The 26,048-nt window shown below is 38.4% G+C and overlaps 1 protein-coding gene across 5 annotated transcripts in view; it reads right to left on the bottom strand.

The window, feature by feature from the left end:
- The window catches only part of APP (amyloid beta precursor protein), a 143,651-nt gene that overhangs the window by 26,246 nt on the left and 91,357 nt on the right, over positions 1 to 26,048 (bottom strand). For all 5 annotated transcript variants that reach the window (XM_021532419.2, XM_021532420.2, XM_077790946.1 and 2 more), the window contains 2 exons: positions 19,561 to 19,689; positions 17,412 to 17,511 (listed from right to left, as the gene is read on the bottom strand). In XM_021532419.2, the coding sequence (XP_021388094.1) occupies positions 17,412 to 17,511; positions 19,561 to 19,689 (229 nt within the window). The remainder of the gene's footprint in view (positions 1 to 17,411; positions 17,512 to 19,560; positions 19,690 to 26,048) is intronic.

The following is a 26,048-nucleotide window of genomic DNA, read 5'->3' as shown; positions in this document are numbered from 1 at the left end:
AGGTAGACATCTAGTAGTAGTAGTAATTTATAGTAGTAGTAGCAGCAGGCAAATTATTTTACAAGCTACCAACACCTAAAGCTACACAGTATTATCTATGCTGTGGATTTCTTTTTTTTCTTGAAGTAAGGTGAGAACAATCAAAGCACTTTTCAGTTTGATCAGGTGTATAGGACAAACTTTTCAACTCTGTGTTAAAAATAAGCTCAGGGCTTGCGTGTACTTCATTATTCCTATTCCCTTCTCACATCAAAGTTCCTCTACTCCCAGCAGAGAAAACATGGACTTGTTGGAGTGAGTCCAGAGGGCCACAGAGTTATCAGAAGGCTGAAGTACCTCTGCTGTGAATACAGGCTGAGACACCTGGGGCTGTTCAGCCTGAAGAAAAGGTCCTAGAAGTCCTTACTGTGGCCTTTCCATACTTAGAGGAAGCCTATAAGATAGAAGGGCCAAACTTGTTATCAGGGCCTTTAGCAATAAGACATCAGGTGATGATTTTTAACTGAAGGAGCGTAAATTTACCTAAGATATAAGAAAGAAATTTTTTACAAGGAGAGTGGTGGTAGATGCCCTGTACCTGGCAGTATTCAAGGTCAGGCTGGACAGAGCTCTGGCCAAGCTGATCTAGTTGAAGATGTCCTTGCTCATTGCAGAGAGGGTTGAACTAGATGACCTGTAAAGGTCCCTTCCTACCAAAACTATTCTACAATTCCATTCTTGATCCCTCCTGCTTCACTGACATCTGTCTTTGTAGGAAAATCATACTATTTGCAAGTATTTTGAGGGAACCTGCTGCACAAGAGCTCATTCAAGCAAGAAATTGCAATGCAGAACAATAATTGCTAATAAGGCACCAGTAGTGAGCAAGTGCCACAGAGCTAAATAGTTCACAATAGCAGACTGTAGTAGAGTGCAAGTGACCACATGAGAACACACATGGCAGCTGATGATACAACAGCTTTTATTAGGACTGTCTTCCCTGCACTTCATTAAGGACCCCCAGACTGTCACTACTTCACACCCACATCTCTGCCATGTAGAAAGTCAGGGACATGAATCACCACTCTGCTGCTAAACCTTTTATGCCACTCCACAGGGGCTCACTCATTTCCTAGTAATATCAGTGAGGAAGGGCTTCTAAGTTTCTATACACACCACAGCTTTAGAAAACATCAGCAAAATCTTTTGAATGTTATGTTTCTCCCAGCTTTACACCATGAAGCTTCATACCACAGAAGTAAAATGTAACCATGCAGAACCCTCAGAAAGGACCTCAGGAGCTTTAGAGGTGCCACTGCTTCAGTACCTCTATCAGTGATGCTCCAGTAGGTCTCTGCTCTGTAATTCATCTCTCAAAGGCCACCTTGAGACAGCTGACGAAATTCTCTGCCACCCCATTCACATAACACTGAATTCAGAACATTAAAAATAAAAAGAATGTTGCAACCTCAGCTCTGGGGCAAACATGGGTTCTGAATCGTACAAAGTAATGTTTTAAAATAAATTTTCCAGTTTAAACAGCAATTACTTGAGCAGATGGTAAGACTAATGTGAATACAAAATTCTGTGATTTAATTTGCCCATTAAAATGACTTACTAGCACAGTATAGAAAGCCTAGGCCAATCACAATGAATTGTTTTTCTTTTTATGTTCATTTTACTGAAACCAGTACTATTTTATGACACCTACTAAATCTTCAGCATAGAAGTTCAATCTGATTTTATCTCCAAACTTCACTTACACTACTCTTTTTTAAAATTAAACCATGTCCTTTCATCAGAAGAAACCAGTGAAGCACCTTGATATTCTGAGCAGACATCACATGACACGCTAATTTTCATTAGATATAGATGAAAAGACTTTACAAAAAAGAGCTGGATTTTAGTGCCCTGAGGGAGAAGTCTGGTGTCTATGTACCTCACAGGGTGCCATGGATGATAGCAGCTGAGAACACTACTACCACACAGAGTATTACAGTACTTAGTATCTTTGTGACCACAAACCTTTCAAAAGCTGGGCATTGGAATGGTTTTGGGGCACAGCTCCCCTTGTTCCTGCTGTTCTCCCCATCCCCAGAGGATGGTGTGGGGCAGCTGTAGAGACCTGGAGCTCAGGCAGCAGTGGCAGGGGATGGAGCTGGAGGAGCTGTGCCCCAGCCACTCCTTTGCCTTGGGCAGTGCCTGTCCTGTACATCTCCTGTCCACGCTCTGCTCCAACACACTCAGTGTCACCTGCAGAGACAGCTCCTGCCCTTGGAAAGGCACAGATGGTGCAGAGAGGGGAAAGCTGAGCTCTGGCAGTGGAGGAGCAGCACCAGGACTGGTACAGAACTCAGGAGAGGCCAGGGTGCAAGCATGGCTGGGCCTGCCAGGCTGACAGAGAGGGGTTCCAAGCTCCCATCATGATACCATCATTACACCCAAGTTTCTGAGGGCTGGGAGTGGATCACACAGTCTCTCTCAAGGCTGCCCAAGTGGGAGCACATCCTTGCTGGCTCCATTGTTCTCCACTCAGCTGTGGTGTACAGCATGGAGAGGACCTGCACAATAGCTCAAGTGAAGCAGACAGATATTACAACCAGCAGATTATGATCACATCCATTTTACAAGCAGGGAAACAATGGCCACATGAGTCAAGCCCATCTGCCAAGATGAATCAGACACTGAATGACAGTGAGAAACTGGAAGTGCCTGGCATAGAAACTGCTGGAATCCATCACACTGAGGCAGCTGTGTCTGCATTGAGTAAATGATTCACAAACAATTGCTTCAATCATTAAACTGCTGAAAAAAGTTTGCTTTAGGATTTCCTGTTATTGATACTACTGGCAAAGTCCAGGATCAATTCTTCAGGGCTGATTTTGTTCCAAGTATCGATGGCTACTTGAAGCATCAGTTACACTAATGGAAAGCCATACATCTGTTCATTGACACAGTACTCCCTCCATCTGCAGCTGCCAACTCACTTCCCCCACAGTGCAAAAGATAAATCCCTAAATAAACAGGGAGTACAGACACAGCTAGAGGCTAGGATGTGCATTCAAAACTGTTTCAATGGGTTTTATTTGTACTATGAATATCTTATCATTAGGTGCTGAAAATAGATCCTAGGTTGCTCCTCAAAATTTCGTCTCACATCAAATCAACAGGACAAAAACATTCTGAGAATCTTTCTATAATAAATGTTTTTTGCTTGGCTTATTATCTCCTTGTAGCATTCTGCTAAGCCTTGCCATTGAGAAAAATAAAGAGGATGGCAAATCTTTCTGTCCATCTGAGAGCATGTGCTCAAAAGCAACCATGATCTTAGGGAAAGACCACTCCCAGTTGGGACCTCAGACCTCCCACTAGCTCTGAATTTGGTGTGAGGGCACACAATTGCTGCTTCTCCTCCAGACACTCAAAATTCTCCTTCAGGCACCTAAACCTTTTCTTTCTCAGGATGAGAGACAGGCTCACTTCTAGTATTTTAATCAGATACCTCTTGGACTTCTCATAACACCTAAGGCAGTTTCACTTGGACTTCTCATAACACCTAAGCAAGTTTCACTAATTCTTGGACTCACTGCATGCCTCCTCATGGGTCAATACTTCTCAACAACAGCATCTAGAAAAATTGAACTGAAATACATTTGGGGAACTGGATAAAAGTGTAATACCACTACAAACTACTTTCAAGACTATTCTCTTATCCCACAAAGAGGCAAATGGAGCCAAAAGCAAATAAAGAGATAAAAAAATAAAATTTACTACAGACTCTTCTAGTAGATACTGTGTTATTAAAAGCTATTTGTCTACAATGCCCCAAGACCACAGTTCTATTTGCAAATAGCACTGTGCTAGAAACAATATAATGACAAATCCCAACAAAGCTGATGGGAGTCTTGAAGTGGCAAAACCCATGTTATGATAAAACCTTAACTAATTTTGCTGTCACACAACATTGTTTCCAATGTTGAACTCTGGGACATACTTCCCAGCACTTAATTGGCACAGCTGTAATGACAAGAATTTCATATAGAACAGCTTATCTTGCTGTCCTGGAGTGCCAACAACCAATTAGCTATCTTTCAAACCATAATTTTTATTTAGTTCATAGTTTGTTTAAAATTTCCAAAAACATTTATAACATTTGTTTGTTGCATTTTCAAGGAGCCCACCTACTAGAGGAAAAGCTCTGCAATCACTATTACGTGCCAAAACTATTGAATTTAGTCGAAAAGCACCCTTAAAGTTGGCAATTGTGATTGTGGAGTTCTAGGAAACAATTTAAACCAGATTAGAAATGAGGTGTACCCAAAACACCTCTAATTAGGACTAGTTAAAATACCACCAAATTATATGCCATAGTTTTGACCCAACATCAAACTTGCTTTGTAAAATGCCATTTACAAAGCACAACATATATTTGATCTAACAGAGATAGGCTTGGAATCAGCTCAAATTAACTCATAGAAATGCAGAGTCTTATTGCCTCACTTATCATCAGTGACAATTCAGTGTGAACTGAACATGTGTTTTTCCCAAAGTTACTTGCTTTTGAGCATGTGCTTTCAAAATGACAGAACTAATAAGTGTCAGCAACCTCTCTACTCTTCTTAACAGCAGAAATTACAGAGCAATTGAGTCACAGCAACAGCTTCATTTGTACTGGCACACATACTGCCTTAATCCAGTCTGAAGGCAGCTTAAATCATGCATATGTTGTATGTCACAATTAGGATTCACTAAGAACACCAACACAGTAATTTATTACAGCACATGTGGCACATGTTTAACTGCAGCTTTCAATTGTATGCTTCCTTTATGGGCTAATTCAATGTTATCTTCTAAAGCAGTTGCACTGATGTAATGCAGTCAGGTTGGAATTAACTTGGAGTGTCTGTATCTTGTCAGCTGTATGAATCAAAACTCTCCCAAATTGGTAAATATGAAAACAAGACCTCCCGTGCCTTACCACAAAGAGCAAAGTTCCACTGAATTTCAAGTATTTTGTTACTTTCAGGTGTTTTGCTGAATCAAACACTGTATGATCATGATGTTGCATACTGCCACAAGTTGTAATTATAACATTATCAAGCTACAAAACACAATTCTGTGGTATTCAGTGCTGAACCTAATTACCTAATTCATTTGTATAATACAAATCAAATATAAAATAGAGATTGATGAGAATGTTATTGAAAGTGAACTGCCTGCTGGAGGGTGGAGAAGTGCCTTTGTTGCCTGTATGCTTTGAGGATGATGAAAAAGGATTGATATGGTAGATCATTCCTGTGAAATACTGGAAATGAGCCCAAGCTTCAGTGCTCAGATCCATACTGACAGAGAAATGTGACCACGCCACCAGATCAAAGTTTTCTTCTCACCTCCTCGACAGCCTGTGAAATTATGCCACAGGTCTTTTTGTCTGGAAACTCTTTCAGTGCAATGTGTCTCTCCCTCATGGCTAAAAGGAGACAGAAAGAGCAAGAACCATAGGAAAAAAGCATTTCATAGTTCTTATTTTCTGTGCTGCAGAGATACTACCACTAGGTAAGAACAAATAGCAGCCAAAACCCTCCACATTTCAGAAGATTCCTGTCTGTATGAAAACCTGCCTCAATAAGTTGAAAAGAGTTTGCCCTTTTCAAATTATCAGAAAATGAACATTTAAGGTATCATGAAACAGCTGACCTAAAATATTTTTTCTATAAGTTAATAAGAGAATAACCATCCCACGGCCTCAGACAACACCTTGATGGCTAAGAAAACAAACCCCCTAACTTTAGACAAAAAAGAAAATCTAATTTTAGAAAAAATACACATTTGAACTTGAGAATAGCTGCAATAATTAGAACAATGCTAAAAAGAACATGCTTCAACTAAATTAAAAAAAAAAAATCACAACTTCAGCACTTCCATTTCTTTCTCATTTCTTGCTCCTTTTATTTCAGTGTATGTAGATTTTGCTGTTTCCTGAATCACATCATAAAAACAACCCAAGTGAGTTTCCTCCTGTCAGCTGGTACATGGAATAACGTTTCAGTTAAATCTACCTTGTAGACATTTTGTCTTATTTTATTAAAACTCCCAAAAATGTTCAACTAATATACATTGTCCTTGTGCAGGTAAATCACAGGTTTTCTGTTACAGAAGAGTCTTTGAACCTTGGGTAATCCAAGTCAGGAAAACACTCATCACCAAGTAATGATTTCAAAATGACCTTAGTGTCTTGTCCTTAAGGAAGGACTTCAATACAAATTTATTTTTTGTACGTGCCAATGCAATTACTGACCACTCTGAGCAAAGCTTCACGACAATTTTCACACCACTTAATCAGTCTGCTATGAAACTCATGGTCTGAAATTTTGTCTAATTTTCTTAGATGCCTGGTATGACACTCTTTGCCTTCAGTGACAGAAACTTTAATTACTACAGACCCATAGTTATCTGACAACTACACAAACTATCTATTAACTAAAATTAAATCTCAATATATGGCTATAGCTAGGTGCACATTAATGTTTCTTTTTGGTATTTAACAGCCAGTCATCTGATTAATAACTGCATTTCCTCCTCACTTCAAAGCAGAGAGTGTTGAAGCTTGTGTCATCTCTGAGAGTTATTTAACAGAAATTAAAAACCCTGCTCTTCCTTTTCACAAGAAGCTTTTTTGTCAATTCCTGTTGTCTCTTTCCCTTCCTCTTATCCCTCCTCATTCAATTTGGTTAAATTAGACAGGTCCTCTCCAAGTAAGACATGGAAACAATCTAATATAAAGGTAGACAAGATAATATTAAAAAATACTTGGGGAAAAATTTGAATGGAAATTATACCATAATCCAGAACATATATTGTATAGCATCATCCTGATCCACAGAACGCCTTCTGTGACAAACTCCAAGTTAAATTTAAGTCCACATTTAATTCAAAATTAACATTATCATCAAGTGCTTTAAAATAGGCTGAAGAGTCTAAATTAAAAAAAATAAACAGCCCAACCAATTGATATTACAGTCAGATGAATCAGCAATCAATACTCCTGCTCAGGAGTAACAGTTTATACAGTTTACTTGTGTAAAGTAGAAAAAGCCAAGTACCTTTCCCTCTTAAGTACCTGATAAAGCTTTTAAGTGAAACTACTCTGCAAAAACCATTTATATGAAATATTGCTATAAAATTTTATTGTATAATTTTCTGAATATAATTATCTACTTTATTTATAAATTATTTGTTGGTCTTATTTACTAATAAAAATAATTATATTTACTTGCCAAACTTACACTACACAATGCAATTTAAAACTGAAGTGGGACCTAAAACTACCACTTTCTGACACCTAAACAAAGTCAGTTACCTATCATTTTCTACAAACACTTCTCAAGGTCAGATTGTGAATACCACAACAACTATTGATGTGTCATCTTGGAAGCACTCAATAATCCATAATAACATATAAAAATTTGAACATTAACTTGCTGCATGATGCTGTAAGATTTTAACTTTTTTATTTTTCATATCCTGTACTGCATTAGTGTATAACTCTGCACTCCATATAGAGTGCTAGTTAATTCTCTTTATATTTTGGTCAAAGCAATCCTTCTAGGCCTGAGATCCAGGGACACCATCTGCCTCAGGCCCCGAAAATTATAAACAAAAATTGAATTGGAGGAGAGGGGAATAAACTGGGGGCATATGACTTCATTACCTGTATCTGTAATTGGAAGATTAACACCTGATATGCTAACAGACCAAACTTGTATCTGTCTGAAAAACTCGTGACCATCGTCCATTTTGGGTGCAGCCCCTTGGGGAGGCTTCATCTGCCCTTACTTAATGAAGGTCCTTCATTAAATACATCTGCTTTTATCTTGGTAACTTTGTCTGGCCTCTGTTTCTAGGTACATCTGAAACAGGCATCAGCAATTGCTACCCTTGGTCAAAAGAGAACATTTTTTAATTGAACTCCAAATTTACAGAATTGAATTCTGCAGTGCTTGCTCCAGATAATTTTGCCTATTTATTAACTGCAGTTTTAGCATTTGGTAGGCCAGATATAGCCTAGGTTGCCAGAGTAATCTAAAGAGATGCATTTATTAAATTTACCAAATAAATCTATGAAGTGGGATGTGGCCAGTTCTGATGCCTTTTACTCTGTTTTTCACACCCATGATCTAAAAGGAGGAAGCAGAACAGAGCAAGAACTGGAACCCTGCCCAGGCATCACTATTCAGAAAAATACATTTTTCAGTGAAGTTGGGTATATGAGAATCACAGGCAGGAGGAAGCTGCATTGATGAAAGATCATTTGTAATCCCATGTACTTGGGAACTGACAGAACATTACTGCAACATCTCCATCAACCCAGCCATTCTGTAAAATCTCATATCCTCTGTAATTTTTTCTTTTTTTATCCCAACAGTAACAACTTGCCAAAGAAGGACACCACAGATACTCCTGGCCATAACAAACAGCTGTGAATTTTCCCTCTGCACTTCTGGAAAGCAAGCTATGCTTCAAACAAAATTTAGTACACCATTGGCATTACAGGCTTATTTTGCTATCCCCCTCAGAATACCTGCCCACAGCGATCCAATTCAGACTTTAGGGTTTAAATCCTTTTGGATAACAATTCCACAGACTGAAACACTAGCTCTGTAACATATTACATATAAAACATTTTTACCTTGTGCTAATATAACCAGTCTGTAACTGGTTGTCAATGGAGACTTGAAATTTGCCAGCAGGTAAGAATTGGGATGATTCCTTTGTTTCTTTCACAGTCCAAGACCTCCTGCTAGGAATCTGATCTTAGAGTGAATCACACAGAATGACACAACTGTGCTTCCAAAACATGTTAACTAGGAAAAGAAAATCCATCTTTCAACAGGACACATGAAGTAGAAGATGTTGGAGTGTCTGTGATCCCACAATTTTGGGCTCCTTTAATACTCGTGGACATTGACATAATGAACTTGATGCAAGATGAACATATTTATGAAAAAAATTACACACATGTTCAGTGCATAAAAAAAATCTCCAATAGCTCAGTATAGTGAAATTTCTGTAAGCAGGCAACATTTTACAAAGCCAGAGCCTCCTCTCTGACTGGAGCTATGCATTTGGAAAGTCACCTGCTCTCAGATCTTATCCGAAAGCTGAACAACTGGAAAACATTTTCAGACTTTGGTTATCTATCAAAAAAAAACCAAACAAAACCCGCCCCAAAAAAACCCAACCAAACAAAAAAAACCCAATGACATTTAAATTTGGTATGTGATGAACTAAGATATAAGTGCCTTAAAGCACAACACTAGAAGCAATTATCAGAAAATACTAATGAGAAAGTCTGCTTCATAAGACTAAAAGCAGACTTGAAAAAAGTCTTTAAAAAGAACATGTTGGTTCAGGCTTTAAAAAGAACATGTTGGTATCACCACATACTTTATCAGTATAATCTCAAAACTGAGTGCTTGGCTTTAGACTTTTCACTGAAGACACAAAAGAACATGAAATCAATTCAACTAGATGTTTATGAGCAAATCTGTAGCTATAACATAATCCTGACCGATAATACTTTTTAAAATCAAATATATCCAGTATACAGATTTAAAATAATATACACACTCCTTTAAATACACCATTTTCATATAATTGTAACCCTACTACCTGCAGAAACAAGTCTCTCCAAGACAAAATTTCTTGGTCTATTGTATTAATGACACCACAGAATGACTGTGTTTAAGAAGAAAATCCTGATCAAATCCACATGTATCCAATAAAATAAGAAAAAAAAGGAAAGAATACAAGCAACAATTGGACAATTATTCAAAGTTTAATGCATTTTTTTCCATTGGGTACAAGGTAACTGTAGATTCTTTCAGAGGGGTATCAAAGGAAGTTGTTAAGTGGACACTGTCTCAGCCCCAACCTGTTGCCATTGTGAGCCCAGAGTGGTCTCATGATCATGAGCTCCCTGTGGGATCTGTAGTGGGGATGGCAACTTTCTATTAAAAGAGTCTATGAAAAAATACTTCAGGTTAAAATAATGGAAAGGTCACAGAATATAGTCTTCGAAAAGGATCTATCAATGCAAGGCAGAGTACTCTCACCATCAGCTCCTGAAAAAAGCCAAGGCAACACCTTTAAACCTCTCCTGCAAATAGGTGAATTATTTAGATGAAAGATTTAAATACTCACTAAAATAGAAGATGCTCAGAAAATTTAAAAATTACTTCACTGATAATTTACAGGTCCATGATTATTATCAGTTTTCAGTTCCAACATGTGGATCATGAGTCCAGATTGTTTAGAGGTGCAAGTGAAACAGAACAGCATTGTTCAAACCAAAGGAAAATGTTATCTTATTAAACTTAGTCACTTCTATTAACTTTTTATTCTGACTATATTTCTGAACTGGAAAACAAGATGTCCCGTATCTTTCCCTTAAGAAAAGGCCACCTCAGTCCAAAGCCACCTGAAGTCATTTATCCTTTTCCCAGTATCTGTGCACCCTGGAGGAAGCTAGCTCTTTTACTGACTGAAATCATGTTCACAATATTTATGAGATGGAAAGGCAGCTTGTGCACACAAAAATCAGGATTCATGTCTTTTCTGGAGAACATTAGTGCCCATGATAGCACACAATAGCCCATTTAGCTATAAAAGATGGGGAGGATATAGTACATTGCTACTGAAAGCACTTCAGAACATCAGTGTCAGTGATGTATCTATTTTAATCATCTACAATTCTCCATCTAATTTTCTTTGACAGTTAAATTATCTTGACAAAAAATAAGAGATGCTTAGAGGAAGAAAATGTTGGATTTATTTCCAGGATTTTTTTTCCCTCTCTCCTACACTGAAGCAAAGGATGTATCTTACTAGCAGACAGAGCTGAGTCACTTAAAAAGGCTTTTTCACTCTGAGGGTGACCAAACACTGGCAATTAGCTCTGGGTGGCCTTGCTTTAGCAGAAAGAATGGAGCAGATGTCCTCCATCCTCCAGAGGTTCCATCCAACCTCAGGCATTCTGTGCTTCTGTGGCACTGGCTGATTCCCTGCATAAATGTCATACATCACCTTGCTCCAACAAATGGCATCTTATTATTTATGGTATTTAAATAATTGTAAGAATATTTTATTGAGATAACCAAGTGGCAAAACTGATAGCTTAGTAAAGACCATAGGCTTGTGATGATTAAAGAAAAAAAAAACAACACTTGGGGGGCAAAAAAAGATTCAGAGTATGTGTGTATATGTATATATATGAATTAATCAAATGCTTTAAAAACCAATGTCCTTGAGTGGAAAAGGTCTTAATTGCTCATCAGGCACTCCACCTGGGCCATATGTCAATATTTAAGCATATAAAATCTATCTCAATGTTGCTGCGGAAAGTTTAACACAGAATTCATTTGCTTTTGAGGAAGGACTCTGCTATTTTTAACCACTGATGCAACAACATATATTTTGCTAGAATCCTAACAAACCATCTTTTTGACTGAATGCTATAGGCTTTGAAGAGATGATATTAAAGGTAAATAATCACTTCACAGAAAATTCAAATTTTTCTTGGAAAGCTGAGGTTACTGGATATGCATAAATATGTCAAATTAATTATGGGGAGTAAGCACAGGTGTAGTTAGTGCTGGAAGTTACTTCAGTATACCTGTGCAAATACACATTCTCTGAAGGCTGCTTTTGACTGCTTGTTCTAGTTGCATTACACTTACGGGCACAAAGCAGAAGGGCAGGAATATGGACCTGTATGGTACAGCCCAGACACACCAAACAGGCTATTTAAAACAAGAAGGCAGGTTTTACAGAATCTTTGGAAAGACCCACATACTATTGTCCTACTTCCACAAACTGTTTAAAGTTTGCTGAGAAGTTTCTCTGTGGTGTGGGTATCAACAAATCTCAACAGAATGCTTGCTGTCACAGAAAAATGTGCTAGCTTTAAAGAGATGAGGGTGTAAATTCAATATTTGTGCTTTGGCAGAATGGATGTTTCTTTGCATCCAATATTGAACACTCCCCTACACAGTACCAGCCAAGTCCCTGGGGCAATTTAAAAATGACAACTCCATTGATCTCCAGAATGGCAGAAAGTAAAAAAAACTGAACAGAAATTGTCCAACTTTCCCCAGCTGTGGGTTTTTGCAACTACTGCAAATGCTCACTCTATTTACATTGTCTGGATGAAGCACATTTGTCAACTAGTGCAAAATGCAACTGCCCTGATGATGAGCACCACTGGTGGCTATTCATTATTTTTCTCTGTGCCAGTTCACTGAACATGGTCTGTCTCAGTGCAGAAAAATCGTGGAGTGCTAATTCTTTTAGCCATGCCTCAACAACACTGTTTTACTTTACCAGAAAAAAGGCATTATAAGCACTCTGATGCACGACATTATAGCATCAATCAGATGCTACCAGTATTTTTGCCTTTAGTTTTACAGGAAAACTAGAACTAGTTGCTATTAAGCAACCTAGAGCTGCCACGTCTACAAACAAAAAGGAATTTCAAGAATTTTCTAGTCAAACACACTCAAATTGAGTTACAAGATAATTATTGTTCTTACTTGATATGAACTACACCATTCTGTATGATCCCATTACAATACTCTTGCAAACCTTTAAACAAGGTTTTGACACAGTTTATGTAAGTCAGGTACCCTTTATTATTCTGATACCTTGATAGCGCAACCCAATTTCAAATAAAGGTTCAGAAATCCTAAGTATTGCTTCAACATTTGTAATATTTTTGAAAGTGGAATTCTTCCCATCAGATAAATTTTAAAACAGAATGACAAGGAAGAGTTACAGGGAAAAAAAAAAAGACACTGAGAAGTCCCATTGCAGTCTGCCAGACATTACTAGTTACATATTCAAAACAGCATTTTAATGGAGAGGATCAAGAAAACAATCACAGGAGGAATAGCACCAAAAAACAAGATACAGAATTTGCTTTTGCGAAGCCTCCAAGAGCAATATTTTGGTTTTGCAGTATCAGTCCCCAGACCACTCTGGTTGTGGTTTTGAACTGTCAGCCTGCAGCAAGAAACTTAATACCATTAAATCTCTTAAGAGAATACCAGAGAACGTTTTGAAACAGTATCCTACTTCAATTCATGGCAAGAAATGCAGAAAGGCTGTGGATTGACCACAGGTCAAAATTACAAGCTAGAAACAAAGAATCAAAAATCAGTCTAATAAATGCTGAAAGACCAGAATCATATGAGGTAGGAATAGTTTTGCCCTCCACTCAGATAGGTATTGGGCCTGATGACTAAAGAGGAAGTGTTAAAAGAAAGGAAGTCATCAGACTTCTTGAGTCTGCAGCTGCTTCTAAAAACACTTACAAAAATCTTCAAAGGAACTTGCAAGTCAAATGTCAAGAGGCAAATGTCTCTTGTTTCAAATGTTGTCATTTCTATGTTGGAGCACACTAATGTTTAAAATAGCACCTGACCCACAGCACACTATACATATCTGAAAGCAGGCACTGATTTGGGGTCAGCCTGGGTTTGCCTTCTCTTCTACGTAAGTAATGTGCATGTGGCATCCAGAAAATGCTGCAGAACAACAGGACAGCCAGAGTGGAACAGAATAATAAACTCATTACTGAACAATATGCTCTTAACTGAATGCTTCTGAGCTTAGGTAACATACTGCTGTGGTATTACTAGAGTGCTTAATATTTCCTCAGTGGTGGGCTAGAAAAGTTGAAGCTGAGGACATCAATTTGGAAACAAGTAGCAAACACAGAATTATAAATTCAGATCACTGCCGACCCACATGACTGATGCACAAAGCTCTGACGTAGTTTCTGATTCAGAAGCTATGCCTGCTGTGCCACTCTCTGCAATAAATTGCCTTTTACATAGATGGATAAGCAATCTAATCAAATAAGGATTTAAAGCAGGACATGCTCAAAGGAACTGCTGATTTCTGTTAAAGCCTACTATTACTTTTTCTGGGTTTCCATACATGTTAAATAGTATATGAGATTTATCAGAGAGAAAAGGTGAGTACAAATACCTAGACAGGCAAATAATCTGCTCAGATTTCTTCGTCTGCCACTCTCCTATTCATGGGGCATATTCCTGCTTGTAAGAAACTCCATTTATCACCAAGAACTACATCAATTGCCAAGAGCGACCTGTTTTTTAGCACATTTGCATCACTGTCCCTTGAGAAATCATTTGTAGCCACAATGCCAGCCTCCTATCCAAATGACCTGCTGATTCTTTCCAAGCTTTGTCAGAACAACCATGCTCAGGTGACCTCTTTGTGCAACTGGCAGGCTGGCTCCTTTTCCTCTGCCCCAACACGAACAAGAGACAGACAGCAACATCCTTCCTCACACATCTGGAATTTGCTGCTACATTACAGTGCCTGAAACCCTTATGGGGCATTTGCACATTACACGTTGGCCAAATGCTTAGGATGAAAACAGTCATTTAATTTAAGTGCTGCTCTGTGCTGTGAGTCTTCCAACTATCTACATGCTCCTATGACACCCATTGTTAAAGCCAGTGGAGATCAGCTGGTGATGGACACCTGCAGGTAAGGACTGTAACTCTGTTAAATTTTACCCTAAATTCCTACCATCATCTTTGCTGGAGTTAAGAAAATGAAAACAAAAAGCTGTTCTTAAAAGGCATAAAAACCTCTTTTAAGCATAGAAGCTGGATTTTTTATTTTCGATTTTGCACATTAAAACAATGGCTGTAAGCCTGCCTTTTAAGGTAGAAACTTCAAACATAGTCTGTATTTTAAGGAAATTCCAAATGTCCAACAGCTACACTGTGATTTATCTGATTAACTGTGCAAAAATAGGTCATAATATTTTTAGCAATAGGAAAAATTGAGTGAAGAACAGCACCACATTATATGTAAGAAGAATTAAACCCATGGGACAAATTCATAGCAAACTAAATCTCATTTATATTGCTGCTTATAGAGCTACTTGTTCGATTCAGGGAAAAACTACCTTTGTCAGAGCTCTGCTATCTAAAGTAAAGTTTATCCATTCCTCAAGGTAAAAACTTTTCATTGAGAACTCTACAGCAGAGTGGAACTAGAAACTAAAACTGTAATTAAGAGAGAAAATTAAATAAAACTATTTTCAACTGTGTCTCCTTATATGTAATTTATTAGTCAGACACTATGTGTGAGATGTTCTTACCTCATTTATTTTTCAAATTTTCTTCTAACTCAGAATTTCTAAGTCAATGGTTCAAACAAAAGGCATTTAATCAAACATCTGCCTTTTTAATGAGAGCTGTAATATTTCTTGGGAATGCTACAAAGTGAAGTTTTATAAACAGTTTACTTCTCCACAGATTTTGCAACTGTAATAGATGTCCTTTTACATGGGTTTAGGAAGAGTACAGAGACTAAGAAATTCTCTAACTTCAGAAGATAATTTGATACAGGCTGATCAGAGCTAGAAGGCTCAAAGCTAGAAGGATACTGTCTTCTTGAACACATGGGAATGAGCTCCACAAACTTGCATTAAAACCAACATGTAAAACAAAGTATACAGACAATATTATCAACAAGAATAACATTGAAACTGAAACACATTGCATTATGGAAAACTATTTTATCTAGAGCTGATATTTTACTCAGAAAAGACAATATTTTAATTTGTGCTGGTTACTAAATACCAATTATGAGAACTTTGTTTTAATTGCTTTAAACTTTGCAATGCATTGAATAGTTTTTAGCATAGCCTAAAACCACAAAATGAAAAAAATCAAGATATGGAAAAACTGCTCAAGAGATTGTAACAAACATTTTCTTTTTGATTTCTTAGCTGCTCTCAACTTATTAGGAAATAATTCCTTACTAATTTTAGGCTCTTTTTTGCCCCTAAAAATTAGTATTACATTTGAGATTAGGAGCCAGATTCTTGTAAACCACTCAGCAATTACCAGACTTTTGGTCTCAAGCCACTTCAAAGACTCTGAAATTCTTGTTCCACTTCAGTACATTGAAAGGAGAACAAAATTTATAAGAATATCCTCAGCAACAAGCATTAACATTACCAAGAATACAAGAAATTGAAATTTGAAGCAAATACCCCAAGGGAATGATAGTAATGCAAAAAGAAAACTAACTGAGCATCTCAAAGACCTCACAGTACTGACATCTTTCCACAGAAATGATATGCTTTCAAATTATCAATAAGATGTTGTTCCTCCCTGAGTGATTCTACATCCACAGACTGAGACTGTTAATTGTGCCTTATAAATGTGGAGCATAGAAACACACAGTTAAAGACAATTACCAACCAGTTATGGACAGTTAAGGACAATTACTAATCAGTTTCTTCTGCCTCCCAATCCCTTCCACTATTTCTTGATCTCATCTCCAGCCCTCTCAAGCAGAAGCATATCTCTGTCATAACATACTTTGGGCAAATGAATCTAGCACTATTCCCTGTCCATCCCTCCCTGTGTCTGACATGCATCCTAATCCTTACTGCAGTGGTATGCCTCCCTCCCTTGTGTTTTGAAGAAACTGATGACTTTATTCAGCTGAACCCTGTTACTAGTGAAATGAATAAATTAACTGCCACTTACTGCTACAACCTGTGAAAAAAGTTGCTCCAAAAATGACTGTCCCATCTCTGACCTTTACATTTAACCAAGTGTTATTTTTCTTAAAGATAAACATTAGCAACCTGATGTCCAAAACTGAGTGCAGCTGTTGCCTTGCTGCAATAGCAGCAAACAGCAAAGTGTGAGTGCTGTACTGGAGATCTCTGTGCTGCAGCAATGCCACAGCCAAGGGCAGGAATCTGGATGGATGAAAAGGTCATTCTCCCTCACAGCTATCTGCCATTACAGCTCTCATGGAAGAGGCAAACATAGGTCTGTTGCTACTGAATTCATCCATAGTCCAGCTTGTATGCTGGAAAAAATGGGAGGAGCAGAGATATCAATTTGATAACTAAGAATTAAAAATGCATGATCACTACTGCCAAGTTGATACCTACACTTTTCTCAGATGTTTGGTTCTGCAACCAATTTTTTAGCTGCAGGATTTCCAAATTGCCTGTATAATGTAAATACTTACCAGGTAAACTAAATATCCAAAGGATAGGGTTTGCCTAAATCTCATTGTCAATTGATGCATCCCTATAGCATGGAAGGCTCCAAATGTCAATTAACATATTTCAGGGAAGACATTTACAGCAGTATGATGATGTCACTGCATGGGTTATATAGGATTTGTCTTCCAAGGGCTCATTATAATTTAATTCAAAATTTAAGAATGTTGCTGGGTTTACTCTTCTATTTTTCAGCTGAGGTAGTATATCAATAGGAAAAGCGAGATGATGTATTTTTGCTTTTGGTGGTAATTTCTAGCACAGAAATAGATGTCTTTTTCTACATTAGTAGTTTGCATACCAACTTCATCCTGGATCTCCTCTGCCACAGCAGGCACATTGTAGAGGAAGGAGAGAGACTGGTTCATGCGTTCATATATCACACGTAGATGTGTCATAACCTATGGAAACAAAAGTATTAGAAGGAGGGGAGTACTATGGATAATTAAACATTATCACAAATTTCACAGATTATAGGAAGCAAGACCATTTTCACTTGTGCAGGATTAAGATTTCAATAAGCTCAAAGTATCAGAACTGTCAAACCCATTACAAAACTCACCAATCTCCTACAGCTGCTAAAAAATACCATTCTACATGCTCTTCCATAGCCATTTGAAATCTCATGGAAATGCAGTAATTTAAAGTAGGGGTTTATATTTGCTGTGGGGCAGAACATGCACACAAGCAGCTATTGTGGCATAAATCCACAGCTTCTTTCAGCTACATTTACATTGCCCATACTCCTAAGTTTTCACATAATGTGTAAACCAAGTGAGGCACAGTGATTGCTGCATCAAAATGTTTTAGATGTTTGGTTTTATTTATTTGTTTCCTAATCCAAATTCTGAGAAAATAAACATCTGTTCAAAGAAAAAAAAAAAAAGGTAACATTTACAAATTGACAGCATTTCAGCTGCAAATAAAAATATTTCCACCCAGAAGCATTACTGCATTCTCTCATGCAATTACAGCTCTATTGCCTCAAATGCCATCACATTGTTATGGGTTAAGTTATGACATTATATGATATGTGCTCCCCCAGGGTACTCTTCACAAGTATCACGTTTCTTCAGGGGAAGGAGAAATTGAGATGTATCTTAAAAGACTTAGAAGACTGACAAAAGAATTAGGCCTAACAAGTAAAATTAGTTGCAGACAGCAATTTTAATGAAACAGCACAAATATTTCTTCAAAACTAAATATTTATGCTATTGAACAAAATATTTTGTTTTCCATTTTCCACTGAAAAACATTTCACAAAGAGAACTCCCAGGCCACATTTCCCCAACCATCTGACTAATTCTAGACACAGAGATGCTATATCAGCTCATCCCTACCATGACATGTTAGACAATACACTGCACTTCTTGCATTTATATGTCAGATTCTGTTCTTCACTAGTGCTGTCACATAACCTGCATTCTGCAAAATTTCACTGATTTTTTTTATTAAATAATCCAATGAGAATTGGAAAAAAAAAGTCACGATAGATGTTTAAGACAAGGCAAAAACAATAGTCACTGCAAAAAACTTTCAGAAGTGTGCATTTCTCACTCCAGCAATTTCAAGACAGCATGATCTCAATGCACACATTTGGCTGAAACAGATGTTTGAAAATCTAATCTGCCATCCAGGGAGGTACATGGTTTTGTTTTTTCTTTTAATGATGTCAGTCAATTCAAAAACTGTGGCTGGAACAGTGCTGCCACTGAATCCTACAGAGGGAACAGCAGCAGACTCCAGCACACTGTTTTTACAGCTTATCCATTGTGACTCCAATTTTAATTGCTGCTTTGAAAGCCAACTACATCTTCCATCTTGGGTGTTTTCTTTCTGCTTTCTTGTCCTCTATGATTTATGAAAACAAGATAAAAGATGTTCCAAAACATATGCATTGAGGACTACAGTAACATTCAGCAGTTAAATGCCATGAACAACAGTGTCTGTTTTAAAAGAACACATTAAACTCGAGTGCATCACAGTAACCACACTTATAGACATTACAAGTGCCTCTGCAGTGACTAAAGAAAGGTTAGTCACAGTCAGATGGCTACACCACTTCTGGTTCTGCCACTTCAGCTGAGAGAAGCACAACCATGTGTTGTTGCTATATCTAATACTGATGTTGTTTTCCAGAGGTATTATTTACAAAGCACTAACAAAGTGTCTCAGCATTAATGCTCTGGAAAGCTCCTCAGAACATGCCCATGGGCTGACTCATGATCCAGACAGACAAAAAATCCTGTATACAGCTCTTCTCAGAAGAAAAATGGCACCTACGTTACTCTATCACTTTGCCTTAATCTTCTGATGGAAAACAGATTGGTTTTGATGGCATTTAAAGCTGTCCACGGAAAGGAGTTGGGTATTTTATAAAAAACAGGTCGACAGAAATTACACAATAGTTAGGAACTAACATGACCTCTCTAACCATCAGTGGGGATTACCTGAGATCTGATTTGGGCAGCTTTCTTTGGGTCTACCATGCGGACGTGTTCGAAGTGTTTGAGAGTGTGCTGTCTGTCCTTCTGCTCAGCACGCACATACTTCTTCAGCATGTTGAATACATGACGAGGCTACAGAAAAAGAAAAGGAACAAAAAAAAAATTAGAATTTATTTAGAATGAACCATCCATTTAGAATTATGCATGTTTTCATTTCTTGCACTGGAGAATGTTGTCAAAGTACTATTTTATATAGCTTTCCTGAGTACCTGGGGACTTGCATGCATTTGAAACCTGTGGACAGGTTCACAGACAATGTGTCTGGGCTACACAGACTACCTAGGGTGACAATGCACCATTAAGAACTAATGTTCTACCTAGAACAGTAGAGAATATGCCTTGTCTCTTATTTGAAAGATGAGTAATTCTGTGGTCTTGTATGTGAGATCTAAAATGCCCATAATCCAGATTTTAGCAAGTTATATATAAACACACACACATAAATACAAATATATAAACATGCAGATGTCCCCCCCCCACCACGATCTCTATACTAATCCTAATCTGCTATTTCAGATTTTAAGGGAGTGATGAAAACAGTGTAGTTTCATTGAGCTTGGAAAATGCAAACATCACATGTAGTTTGCATGGCTAAAATCATGGAAGAAAAAATATCTTCTCGAGGAAACCCAAAATACTTACTACAAAGAAACCACACTAAAAACATATTAAAGCAGTTCTGTGTATTGAAAATACAACTTCCTGGTTTTGTGCCACAGAGCTTCCATGGGAAATTCTAAGCTGACTTATCATTTTGATCAAAATTCACTCTAAATCAGAGAGGAAACTTTCACAATGCTATTTAACCTTGTTTTAGAGAAAAATCAATCATCAGTTCCTTCCAATTACTGCTCTTGCAATGTGCAACAATTGCTTCTTTTCATTCACTATTCTGAATACCTTGTGTATCATATTCAGTACATATTTCACTTGCTACATTATTAATTTGCAAGTCATGTTTCATCATGGAGCAGTAGCACATTTTAGAAATATTCAAGACAAGTTGAACTGGATGATTGCAAACACTCATGGGCAAGACAAATAAATCCCCATCCTATTCTGTGGAGTTAAAGATGCCTTCTCATAATTTCTACTAATTTGTAACAAAACATGTTATCTCACACATCAAAATCACATTGCTGTAACAGTGCCCAAGACTTACATTTGCCTCCCCTCTCCAATACTCCTCTGGCGACCAAATAAAATGAAAACTATTTAATTCAATATCATTATTTATTTTTCAGTATTTCAACTTACTGAACTTTGACAAATTAAGACAAATTTTGTTTCTGCCCACTATTTTAAAACTCTTAATTCTCAATATAACAAACGTGCCAGGGTTTTAAATGACACTCTAGAAAACTGAATTAGCTGACCACATTTCTTGAAATATGACTTTGTATAAAATCAGAGCGGAAATCCATGCTATTTCACAAAAAATGTACAAAATTAAGTATATGTGAAGAATTCCACAGCTGGAAATTAATGGGTTTGAAGAAGCAGAGCTAAAGGATGGAGTATTAGAGCTGGAGTGTTGTTTCCTGCTGCACAGGAAGATTTTTATCACTAATTCAGCAGCAACACTTTGGCGTGCCTCCAACTGCATATTTCCACAGCAACCTCCTTGGACTCAGGAAATGCTTTGAGCTTCCCAAACTCTGAGACACTGAGCATGGGCCCCACTGCAGATTCCTTTTCCCTGTCCAAATAGCCAAACCAGACTAGTTTCAAGCTGCCCTGTGCTCACTCTGTGCACAGACACTGCTCCCAAGCATAAAAAGTATCAGGGAAAATTCTGAAGAAAAAGAAAACATGGAAAAAAACCCAGATGGATTAATGTACATTACAAAGTTGATCTTAATGATCCTGCTCTTCTAAGCAAGAATTTGTATTTCAGTAAAATAGTGTGCATTTTAAACTGATTTTAAGGATTATATGCTCACTTTAATTTATGTACAAAGTAAAGAGGTTAATTAATTACCTTTCAAAGTTTTCTTGTATGTTTCCCTCACCTGAAACCCTTAACTTCATCAATTCTCTTTTCTGCTTGTCTTTGTCACCCACCACCACCTTCCCACAGACAATGAGCCAGGACTGTTGGTACATGATAGAGTGGCTTTCAAGTTCATCTGCCAGCTCCCTCATCACCCTGGGATAGATCCCATCTGATCCCCTGGATTTATGAACATCTAAGCAGCTCAGCAATTCCCTGCCTGCCTCCTCCTGGATAACAGGGCGATCATTCTGCTCCCTGACACCATCTACCAGCCCAGGAGGACAGTTTTCCTGAGGACAAGCTGACTTCCCACTGAAGATCAAGACAAAGAAGCTGTTAAACACCTCTGCCTTCTCTCCATCTGTACTCACTAAATTCCCTCCCACTTCCAGTGGAGAATCGAGGTTGTTCTTACGCTTCCTTTTGCCATTAATATATTTGCAAAAACATTTTTTTTAAACTTTCATAAAAGTTGAGGAATTAAGTTCTAACTAAGCTTTGCCCTAATTTTTTTTCTGCATGCCTGTCCTGAGGTGACTTTAGGATGCTGAACTGTATCCCCATTTATCTGTTTAGCCCAGAAATAAGTTTTGCAGCTTTAAGATTGGTTTTGAGAGTGAAGAGATGAAATGCACAGTTTGTTCTCAAAAATGGCACTCACTCCTCCACATTCCTGCTCCTGGACTGTGTTGTCTGCAGCCAGCCAGCCAGCAGGACAGAACTCTTCTTTGCTTTTTAGTTAGTTTTTAGTTATCTAAGGCAAAGAAGTACCCTGGACTGTAGTTTTTCTTTTTCTTGGAACTGTTTAAACCTGCTCTGGACTGAAAACTCAAAAGAGCAGCAGCAGCTCATGTCTGTGGCCTGTCGGGCTTGGGCTGCAGCATTTCCAGTGCCAGAGGGACTAATCAGAGACTGGGTGAGCTGAGCTACAGCCCACAAAGGGACTTTCTGAGTCTGTCATCTCTTTTGGAGCAGCAAGAGATTTTATTGTTTAATATTGTTAATTTTTTGTGTGGATGAACGCTTTGCCTGTTAAATAAACAGTATTTTTCCACTTTTCCCCAAGGAACTCTTTTCCTGAACCAGTTGCAGGGAGGGGCCGCTTTGAATCTGCTTTCTAGAGGAATCCCTTTGGAAGTTCTGTCCCAAATTTGTCCTAAACCAGGACAAATACAAATTTTTCGTGCCCAATACGTGGCTTGAGAAAGTGGAAAAAAACCTGTACCGATTGCATTTTGGTTGTACTTACTCTGTATTGGGATAAAGCAGTCAGTAGCCATGTTGCTTGAATTCATAATGTCTCTCTGGGTGGAGGCCTTTATGTGTTTCTGGTCTCTAGGCATTTTTGAGTTTTCCATACCTTTCTAGTCCCTAGGCTTATTTTCTTATCCAGATATAGCACCAGTATTGTCCCTAACATGTAGTTTTTACAGTAGAGGGGCACAGATTACAATGGCTATTGTGCTAGGCTTGGTGGTAATGATTTATAGGGAGTTTATAATGGTACTGGAGTCTGTTCAAGATATGTATGGTTTATGGTTTCTTCATCCTACCCTGCATCCTAGTTCCAGTTCCTAGTGGTTTTGGGGATTTATTAGTAATTGCACCCAGTTTATTAGAGGAGGAGCAGGGGATAAGGCTTTTCAGCCTTTCCTTTCCTTTTTCTCCTTTGAATCTGTTAAGTCACTTTTTGAAAATGTTCTGTTTCCTCTGAATGTTAAAGATACCACCGTCCTGGTATTTCATCTGGCAAGCTTTCTTTATATGGTCTGTAGTTTGTCTAGAATGAGGGCTGAGATGTCCAAAGGAGCTGATGAGACCCCTGACCCAGAAGTAGACCCAGGTGTGGAAAATCCTGAGTGGTGTCGAGAATGGGAGGGTATGGACCAAACCCTGAAGGAATTTTCTGACCCTACAGCCTGGCAGTTGCCACGTGAACAAATACAGAACCCAGCAGAGGTGGGGAAATACCTGAAAGACAAGTGCCATGATGACTCTAGGGAGAAAAAGCTCACTGCAATAAGCTGGGCCCTAGCCTATGCTTACTGCACACTGCTAGATACTGCAGGGCAGCAGAGAGAGGCAGGGGGGCAGGAGATAAATCAGCAGCTACACCAGTCACTAAGACTGCACCTAACATCCCAGCTACTCAAGTTGTAGCTAAACCAGTGAGCCTACTGTAAATGCAGGTGAACCCAGGGGGAAAAAATGATGATGTTTGACTCCAGTTCAGAAGGCTGAATGATTTCTTTATTATAACTATACTAAAATATATTACTATACTAATTAAAGGAGATACTAAAACTACATACCTACTTTTTCTAACTACCCTAACTCATGACCCTCGAGCCCAGCCCCAGGTGGGTTGGACTGGCCATCAGGCTCAAACAATCCTCACCAGAATCCAACCAAGCACTCACCCCAGGTAAACAATTCTCCAAACACATTCCACATGGGAAAAACAAGGAGCAGAAATAGAAATTGTTTTCTCTTTCTTTCCTCTGTGCTTCTGTATGAAAAAATCCTGAGAGAGAAGAATGTGCCTGCCACAGTGAGCCTAAGCCCGCACCTAAACCAGACAGTGAATCTCAACCAATGGCTGTTGCTCCTACCAAAAGAAGCAAAAAAAACCACAACCAAAACTGATTAGCCACTGGATGACAATGATCCTAGGGGAGGACTATCAGTGCCAATTACTGACACAAAATCAGAAGTCACTATTGAGTCCTTTTCCCTGAAGGCCCTTCGTGGCCTAAGAAAATGCCCTAGGAATCCCCTTAAATATTTCCTGGGATACCTGACCCTCCTTCCAAAGATGATACATCCTCTTTTTATTCATAAATTCCTTCAAAACCTTCTTCTCTCTTTCAATACAACTAGACAAATCATCCTGCTGAATTCAAGGTCAGTGTTTTCAAGTGCTTTGGCATGCACCTGACCAGCAGTTCAACACCTCAGCTGTTATCAGCTACAGAGCACACAACCAAAAAATGCTGAGGCAAGGACAAGACCACCTACAAGACTGAACAAGGACTTGTTTAAAGACGTTATTTTTAAACTGTTCACCCCTGTTATTTTGAGATGAGTCCCTGTCTGGTAGCATTTTCAGTTAATGCTACCTCCGTGCTTACTGCCTGCTCCTTTCAGAACTATTAGCTTTTGTAGGACATATATAGGACATATACTCAATACAGGATGCACTTCAGTCTTTCAAACAGTACCTTCAAAACTTATTTTTACTGGACTCATGTCACCTTTCAAGGCCTGGTGCTCTCCCCCTGACACAGGAAATGTATCAGTAAAACATCCTGGGAGCTGACTACAAGCTACACAAACACAAAATTCAAGTTTTTCTGGTCCCCAGAATCACTTAACATTTTTCCCCTTAGAGAATTCTGCAGCTGAAGTTCACTTTGTGTCCTCTGCATTCCACATTTTGTCAGCTGTAGAGACCTTTCTGCTGTTACCTGTGGTCCCCATCATACCCTTCAACAACCACAGATACCTGAAGAACCAAGCTTTCAGCCTGACACATACATAGCTTGAAATAAAATAATTTTACCAGGGTACTTTTCAGACAGGATTACATTTCTGGGAGGCTGAACTTCAAAGCAGGAAAGCTTGGCTCCAAAGCCAAATGTGGAGCCCTACCTTTGGTGAACTACCCAAACCCACAGTGCAAGAAAGCAAACATGACCCACAGCCAGTCCATATACTCACCTCAGTTCTGAGCCATAGACTCCAGCTACTTAAAAGAAGCTGCATCCCAGTTTATAACTCACTAATCTGTCTCCTAACGAGTCCAAGCCTTTCATTTCCCTCACTGGGGTAGGAGGTTATAACATGCAACTCACACTCAGGCCAAGTAACATCCTCTACCAATTTAACATCAACTAGCTTAATTTTCCACAAATTACTACAGCAAAATACAGTCTCTAGAGCTGACAACTATCTTGAAATCACCCCTCAACACTTTTACCTAAGTGAAAGACTTTAATTTTTACTTGGTGGACATGGTAAAAGCAATAGAGTTTTGTACCACAGGGTGAAGAAAAAAGAAGTCCAATTATGATGACAGTGATAAAGAACTAAGACAATGATCACTTTTCCATGGTCACCAAATATGTAGGTTTCTCCTCAGAAGGAAATTTAATGAAAATATGTAATGTAATCATGTTAGCCATACTGGTATAAGTCCCTGTAAGGTCAAATTCACTAGAAGACTCAGCAGTGTAACCATGTTTTTTCCATCCAGGAAGTGTTCAAGAGGCCAGAGATACATAAAACTGCTTTCCCCCAGTCTTTTTGCCAGTTCTCTTCCTCTAGAGGTCACTGATCAGTGACCTCAATACCACTATTCTGGTATTGAAACAAGTATCAGAGATATAAAGTCAATCTGCATTCTGAATGTACATGTTTGCACGCATCAAAAGCA

The sequence above is a fragment of the Lonchura striata genome, chromosome 2 (assembly GCF_046129695.1).
Source record: "Lonchura striata isolate bLonStr1 chromosome 2, bLonStr1.mat, whole genome shotgun sequence".
In the NCBI taxonomy this organism is placed as follows: domain Eukaryota; kingdom Metazoa; phylum Chordata; class Aves; order Passeriformes; family Estrildidae; genus Lonchura; species Lonchura striata.
The sequence above is the reverse complement of the archived record's forward strand: the minus strand, read 5'-3'. Positions and strand labels throughout refer to the sequence as shown.